This window comes from Limulus polyphemus, unplaced genomic scaffold, assembly GCF_000517525.1.
Source record: "Limulus polyphemus unplaced genomic scaffold, Limulus_polyphemus-2.1.2 Scaffold112, whole genome shotgun sequence".
NCBI lineage: Eukaryota > Metazoa > Arthropoda > Merostomata > Xiphosura > Limulidae > Limulus > Limulus polyphemus.
In genome coordinates this window covers 482,021-490,799 of record NW_013665722.1, presented here as the reverse complement: position 1 = coordinate 490,799, position 8,779 = coordinate 482,021, and the positions used below count along the sequence as shown (strand labels likewise).

The following is an 8,779-nucleotide window of genomic DNA, read 5'->3' as shown; positions in this document are numbered from 1 at the left end:
CATATATATATATATATATATGTGACTGCTGTTTCATAGCTATTTAAATCATTTTATTTATCAGTTTTCCTTTAAATGCATGAAATGATTAATTTGATTTAATATGTCAGTTGTGTAGGAAGGTGTTGCAAAGTGGGTGTGCTTGGCTAGGCATGCAGATTTTATAGTAATATGACTTACAGTTGCTAAATATGTAAAAAAATTGCTACAACACACCCGGTTCTGACGCCTGTGTGCATATTTACATTTACCTTCTACTTCAGACATTCCCGACTTTGCAATTAAGTCTTATTTAACTCTTACTTGCAAATTTAAGCTTATCACAGCTAGTTCGACTTTATTACCAGCATTACTTTATGTTCAAAATATCTCAAACGTACTTTCAAGGTAAAATTGGAGAAGGTTGGTTTATAACCATGCAGTCAGATTTGCTAAAGCAAAGTCATTGCTTTATCAAAAACTGTAAAGTGATTTTAAGCAATGTTTTACTATGTGAAATTCTTGAATTAAAATTAAATTATATATATATATATTTCTTTAACAATAGGTTAAAAATATTTTGCTATAATCTTTATACAGTTTCATGTTTTGAGTTATTTTTGCTCTCTAAGCAACAAAGCATTGCATGTTAATACATCTGTTAATTCATATTGTTATTATTCTCCACATGCATTTCCCAACATTTTATTCAGAACATTTTGTTTTCGCCTACTAAGAACTGTGTGAAACATAGAGTGAGGAAAATGTTTCCGTCATCCCGGGTGCAATGACGTAGGTTCTGCTGAGAGTATAAAGTTGTCATAGCAATAATTCTGTGAGTTCGTAACGAGCCAAAAATTCAAACTACGTTATCCGAGCGACGTCCCCAGCTGAACCCCAGATCAAACTGTGTTCACGTGCGCGTACATGTGCCGTACAAGTATACAAAATGAAGAGCATTTCTATTTCTGTTTTTTGAACGGGATAACACATTTAATAGGATTTTCATAAGGTTTTAGAACAAATAATTCAGTATATTAATTGTGAAGCTGCTAATAAATTTACGTATTCTGATAAATTATTTAATTACCCATGAAAATATGCCCATCGGCTAGTCTCGTAGCTGTCTAATAGTACATGTGTTGTTTAATTCCGCTGTGGAAAAAAAAGTGATAGAATTTGTTTTACAAAAGGTAACTTCGAAAATGTATTATTATTATTATTCATAGGTAGAAGTCATACATTTAAAATTTAGCCTTTGAAAATTTAACTACAAATTCACGATAATCACATTTTATCAAACTCGCACACTATAGTTCATCTTACTTAGCTTGTCTCGGACTCATGAGGTAAAAATCTTAAGTTTGGAGTTGTGCTCTGGGGTTTTCTTTTCTTCGTCAGGCGTGTAGTTGTGTTTATTTTGTATTATAACTTTTGACTTTTGTTTTTCCAAGTTGCTTTTTTATACAGTTGAATACTGTGCTTGATTTTTTCTTTTGTCCAAGGTTTGGTGGTTTAAGTCACGAATTTCAGTAAACTTTTATGACATTCTTTGATAGTTTACTACCACATATGAATATATTTAAGATGAATTTATAACACTGCATGTTTGTTGCTATCATATAAAGGTTTTAATTTTGTTTATGGTATAAAATAATGTTCTAAAAGCAATTGTAGTAATAATTCTTTAAGAATATAGGACAAACTGAACCTGCCTAATGTTCAGATAAGAGGAAATCGGAGTGTATTCTACACATATAAAGATTATGTTGTGGTATAGCTGTTGAAATAACTACTCACGTAATCAGTGAATGACAGTGGGTTCGTGTGTCGTTGTGTTAAATATCTTTCACGTTATCGTGATAGATTTCCTTTTCGAGTCTTTCATGTTTTTGTTCGTTCTAGAATAAAGATGCTGACAAGGTTAATTTGACCATGCAGGAAATATATATACATAATGTGGATATCTAAGAAACCAGAAGTGAACACAAAACAATTTTTAAGGCGTGTCGAGATACATTACCAAAGTATTTTTAAGTGACATGATCATTTACAAAGTTTACGAACTTGAAGGTAGGAAGACACTTGCTAACAAATGTGCAAGATTATGAAAACATTATATCTGAATCTCGCTTGGAAAAATCTACGCAAAACGTGTGAATAACTATAGTTCTCAAACCCTTTTTAATGTTTGAACGAAAATAACTTGAGTTTTTAGCTAATTTCTATGACTACTTATGCTATGTCTATTGTTAATTATCGAGATGTTTTCTCTTATTGTTTGTTATATAATATAGCCTGACAAACAAAAGTACCCGTCCCCAGTGACGAGAAGAGTTTAAGTTAATACATCAATTTAAATTATTTCATGGACTTAAAAAGGTAATTGTGCTGCACTGTTGGTTTCACTCAGAGCCAAAGCTCTGAGCTACTTAAACAGCCTACTGCGAAAAGTGATTGTTGAGCATTTTAGTGTGATGTAAATTTTTGAGCCTGGTTTAGTAAAACAGTGCAACATCAACATAGCACACTAAGCATTAGTTGTAGGGTTTCTGCTGGATACTGTTTATGGAGAAAATGATAGTATAGTAAATTGTAATCCTGAAATGCCTCTTAAATGTAAGTTAGTATACTTCATTAGAGTTAGCTTAGATATTTCATAATGTATTTTATAATAACTAATTCCAAAAATATGGCTGTGGTTATGTTAACCTGGAGTGTTTTACCATCAATGGTTCTAGTAGTCCACAAACTGATTTAGTCTCAATTGCAAAGTAATGAACAACACTTAGTCCCTGTCATAGTCATATAGAGAAAGATGTGACACTTAAGGCACTTGCATCTTTCTTGAGGTAAATTTTAGGCCATTTCCATGTTTTTTTGCATGTACTGTGCAAGTTTCAACAAGCTAACTCCTGTGTGGAACAGTGAAACTTTGCACTAATGATTATATTAATATGCAGCATGTTCCTGCAGCTATTGATTCTGTACTCCAGAGAGAGCTACTCCAAATCATGTCATGTCATTTTCACTGTACTTGCTGTGTTAATGCAAAATTTACTGTTGACTTTACATGTACAAAAGTAATTGGAATTGCATTTCCATATCTTGTTATTGTTTTGTAATGTACTGGACCATATCAAATTTTTAATGGCACTCATCCTCTGTTTGGGAAGATGAACTGTGATAAAAAAAAAAAGACACTTATTGTTGGTATACTAGAACATCCTTACCCAATAAACTACTTGTACATCAGGATTATATTTATTTATATGTAACATACAACAGTATATATGATCTTTTGTTCACCTATGAGTAGATTTTATATACAAATTCTTTATTTCAGGTTCTTGTTACAGTGTTTAGAAGATTTGGATGCTAGCTTACGGAAACTTAACTCTCGGCTCTTTGTTATTCGGGGTCAGCCAGCTGATGTATTTCCTAGGCTTTTCAAAGTATGTTTTCTATTTTTGTCCTCCAATTTTATCAGCTTCTCATTAAGGTACCTTAGCATTCTAAAATCTTTGTTCCTGGTATTTTGGTCACATTTAAAGTAAACAAGCTACAAAATTGTAATTTCCTAAAAAAGAAGTCAATAAAGAAACTGCTATATATAAATTATTCTAGCTGCAAAATTTAGCATAATGCAAAAAAAGCTTAAATGTAATATAAGAAAGTGTTTGAATATATATGTGTGTGTGTACATGTGGTCTCACTAAATAGTATAGTAGATTTTAATGAGAATTCCAATTATTATTATATTTTTTCAAGTGTGGAGTCCTGTTCAAGTATATATCAGAAATACTGCAATGTTCACTGATAGCTTAGAAAATATTAACCTGACCAGTTTCAGCCAGTGTCACCAACTTAGTCAGAGAAAAATATTTACCAATGCTAGTTTGTATGAACTAGTGATAATATTCCTTAACTAAATACATTTATTTGTGTAAACCCTATAATTCTATTTCTACAGAGAAATTTTAAAACATTTAGATAATGCTACTTCTTCTTGCCTCGCACCCAGCATTTGCTACTTGGATTTCATCCTAAGAATAATCTGTATTTTCAAAATCATCATATTCAGTCAAAATCGCAAATCCTAGAGCTATCTTTCTTACTTGGACAATTTTATTTCTTCTTTATGTAATATTATGTGCACATCCTCAATCCCTCTTTGAAAGAATCCACAGACTTTGTTGTTGTTTTTTTTGTTACTAAGCAAACTGCATAAATGAAGAGAGCAGTAAATGGTAATAATTTTAAATCATGATCATTTACACAACGTTAAGTGTACTGACATCAATGGATGTAATAGTACATTGTGATGATGTTAAATCTAGGGGAGTGAATGAACTAAATGGAAAGATAAATCATAAACATATTTTCTCTGCAAATGTTTCTTATTAATGAGTGGATTAAACAAATTAGGAATGGAATGTCACTCACCTTACATTTGAGGAAGATCCAGAGCCTTATGGACGAGTGAGAGACCATAGTATTACAACAATGGCTCAAGAGTTGGGGATCAAGGTCATTTGTCGCACATCTCACACTTTATACAAGCTTGAAAAGTAAGTTCTAAAGGGTATTCTTTTTCTTTCTGTTGATTATTTAGAATTATTTTGTACACCTGAATGTCTAGCAATGTCATCATTTCACCTTCTACAGAAAGATATAACTTTTGCTGTTAAAAACCTGGATGAAACTAGTAATTGTTAACCAAGAGTACAGATGATGATAGGAAAAGATCACCAGTTATAACTGTGTTTAGTGGATTATGTTTTAGGCTACTTTCCCTATACAACCTAAACAGAATACTGTTGCAAGTTAGAGATACATTTATAAAACAACTGGTAAACAACACACAGACTGCCTTGAAACATAGTGTTTCAAATGATGATATAACTATTTCTTAAGAACAGTATTGGTATAACACGTACATAATAATAAGTATGTTAAAAATGTTGACATAAAATTAAACTATGTAAGATCTAGCACTACTTTTTTAAGTATTATTATTATTATTTAAAGTTCTGAATTAAAATTGAATAACAAAATGTAGTTTAACTAGAGAAAGACATTTCATTCGTTTTTCTTTCAACCTCAATGAAACTGTTGAATTTGGTAATTCATAAAATGTATCACCAAATGACCAAGGAGATAAATTTTTGGCCACCAAAAAGCAACAGTTCTTTTTAGCAAATGTCTCATGCTCTTTTACTTTCTAATGTTGGGCTATTAATCATTTCTAAATAGGATCATAGAAAAGAATGGAGGAAATGCTCCTGTCACATACAAAGAATTTCAAAATATTGTTGCATCAATGGAACCACCTCCAGGACCAAAGCCACCAGTCACAGCAGAAACACTGGGCAGAGCCTTCTCATCCATCTCAGATGACCATGATGAAAAATATGGTGTTCCTACTTTGGATGAGTTAGGTAGGTTTTAAAAAGTTGCATGTAATGAAAACTATACCTTTGAAACAGAGAGAATATCACTTTGAAATGTGTAAGTAGAATCATTAGAAAAGAAAATGTCAGTTACATTGGAATCCTAAATTGAATTTTATGATAACAATTATTAAACACCTATGATCTTTAACTTGTCTATCACCATGTTTTCAATGGTTTTCAAAGTTTAACTTAAATTTGGATCACTAAAGGATTCTTGTGTACAATCTTTTATCCCACCTGATGATGCTAGGTAAATCTGGTGAAACGTGAACAAAATAGACAAAAGTTTTACTATGTACAAATGATAAAAACTTGTGTGAAGTGTATATTTTAGTGAGATCATTGATAAAGTAAATACGATGTTTAACTCCTAAGAATTGGTTTGTATGATAGGTTTTGACACAGAGACATTAAAACCAGCAGTATGGCAAGGTGGAGAAACAGAAGCTTTGGCTCGTCTTGAAAGGCACTTAGAAAGAAAGGTAAATTTACTCACATATGTACGTTTTTTTTTTCCCACTCTTGAATCATCTGATACACTGAAACAATGGAATGTGTTGTTTAAGAAAAAAATGCTTTCTTCATATCTGATTAATCAAAATGTGTAGAACTTTAGATTCAAAGAATATTGTTGTATTATAAGATTTTTAGTAGTTTGGAACTGCAGTTATTATGATTACTCCCAGAACTAAAGCATATAGGAAAAAATATACAGGATCACACTCTGTCAATAAATGCTTATTTGCTTTTACTCCATTTTTAATAATAACTTTGCATTTGTAGTATTTAATAGTTATCAAACAGCTGGTCTGATATGCTATAGTTTTAGGATAATCAGACATGGAAGGTGCAACCATAAGGAGTTATTATTTGTATCTGATATTTGTAATGAATTTTATGTTTGTGTATGTGTGTTTAATGGTTTCCCTTTCCTGTTATCTACAGGCATGGATCGCAAGTTTTGGACGACCAAAAATGACTCCACAGTCATTACTGCCCAGTCAAACAGGTTTAAGTCCATATTTGCGGTTTGGTTGCTTGTCAGCAAGACTTTTCTACCAGCAGTTAGCTGACCTATACAAAAGGGTGAGTAGTTCGCACTGTTAAATTTAATACAGGGTTAAATCCAATCCTGAAGTGGTATAGTTAAAGATTTAAAATAGTAAATTTGTTTTTTGTAAATACAATTTTCAGTGTAATCATCACAAACCTCCCAGTTAGTACCATTAGGATGGGCATTGTTTGTAGTTTTCTATTTAAAACCATAGTTCATAATTCAATAAAAGCCATTACAAAATCTATTAAAGAATAATATTTAATTTTGAGAAAATTATGATAGTTTTATAAATATTTGAAATTTAGTTTTATGCAATATATCTACTTCACAGCTGTTTGAAAATTGGAGAAATATCTTTATTAATGATGTATGATACCATGTAGATGTTTGTTAAAAATTCATGTATGACTTATCTGATATACTTTTTCTGCATAATCTTGATGAATAGATTAAAAAAGCCAATCCTCCCTTATCACTACATGGACAGTTATTGTGGAGAGAGTTCTTTTACTGTGCTGCTACCAGTAATCCTAATTTTGACCGGATTAGCAACAATCCTATATGTGTTAAGATCCCTTGGGATGTTAATCCAGAAGCACTTGCAAAATGGGCGAACGTAAGTACATCTGAACTATACAAGAACGTTCAAAATTAATGTTAATTTAATATTTTTTTTGACTGAAAAGCAACATCTAAATAACTCAAATAAAATAGTAGAGTATTAATTTTAGACAATTCTGAAAGTTGGTATTCATTTGAAATGTAAATGTTATTCCTTAGATTTTTATTTTGCTTTAAAAGTTATTGGTAGATAGTCATTTTCATTCTATCTACAAACATTTTGTTTTGGACTGATGGTGACTAAATATTTCATCTTATTTTGATAAATAGCTTAGGTAATTTCAAGTCCTGGAAAAGATTTAGAAAAAACAACATTAAAATAGCTCATTAGTTGAAGTCCCTTCATTGTTTTCTTTAGAATAAATCTCTTTGCATGTAAGTTTGTTACACAATTATTTTGTTACATAAATTAAACACCTGAGTAGTGAATTTTCTTATCCTACTATAAATATGTAGTATTTGTACCCTCATGTAAAAATTACAGCCCTCTTTCAATACAGTGTAATAACAAAGGTCCAGGACTTACGATTCTGCTAAAAATGAGGTTGCATTATAGACAATTTTACCATAAAAATCACTCCACCCACCTATTTTGTATGCTAATACAGTATTCATAACATGTTTTTAGTAGTTGCATGGTATCTGTGTACTTTTCAATTGATGAACTCTAATTGTATGATTAATTGTTGAAGTTAGTTTCATTTAATATGCTGACACAAAAGTAGCAAGTGTGGTGATCCATAGTTAATCTAAAAATGTATTAATTTCTTCCAATAAAGTGTTCTTATATACTGAAGCACCATGAAAATTCAACAGTCTTAGTTTTACTTAAGTAGCTTAAATAGTAAACAGATACATAGGTTGATTGTTAGAAAAGTATGGTTCCTTGGAATAACAAAATACTAAGTTCAAGGCCTGTAATTTCATAAAAACACCACGTGCTCAGTGTTAGATATTTGAGTTGAGTTACAATTGTCATTCAAAAAGACAAAATTATAATTAATGAAAGACCAGCAAAAGATACAACTATGTCCCGCTTGAGTAATAAAGATTGCCTGGTTGCTATCAGTGGCCTGTCTGTGAGAGAAGTTGCCCAAAGAATGAGATTTTCTGCTTCAATAATCAGCAGGCTAGTCCAGAGAAACTAGCTCTGTGAGGGACATACCATATCCTGGAAGGAAGAGGGTCATCACACCAGCCTAGGACAGTCACTTTTATCTACAAGTTGATCTGAAAGTACTGATTTTCCCGTAAGATAATGCAAGACTACACAGTGCTAAGATTAAAATGATATGACTTTAAAAAAGCAATGTTAGCTGTACAAGAAAAGTGCATAGCAGAGTATACAGTTGCTAATTGGGTCTTTGCATCAATTCTGCCAGGATTGTATTTATGCTCAAGAAGATGATACCTGATAGTGATTTTGTAATGGTTTTATTTTTGACAGTGTCACATTTCATACTAAAAACATATCATGTTTCTTTTATCTGTATTTTTGTTTGATATCTATTTTTAAAATACTTGATTACATCCATTAAAGCTGAGTGTTGCATTTCTTTTGTGCATTAGTATATATATATATATATATATATTACTATTATTATACTATTCGTTTAGGGACCAGTACGTTCGGGTTTCCTTAGGAGTAGATCGTCTATCATCGAAC

General features: G+C 31.3%; 1 protein-coding gene across 1 annotated transcript in view; it reads left to right on the top strand.

Annotated features, from left to right (window-relative positions):
- Positions 1-8,779, top strand: part of LOC106471426 (cryptochrome-1-like) — a gene marked incomplete in the record, with an annotated part of 27,223 nt that overhangs the window by 12,641 nt on the left and 5,803 nt on the right. The window contains 6 exon segments of the mRNA XM_022400889.1: positions 3,326-3,434; positions 4,408-4,550; positions 5,236-5,420; positions 5,829-5,917; positions 6,381-6,521; positions 6,941-7,108. Coding sequence (XP_022256597.1) covers positions 3,326-3,434; positions 4,408-4,550; positions 5,236-5,420; positions 5,829-5,917; positions 6,381-6,521; positions 6,941-7,108 — 835 coding nt within the window.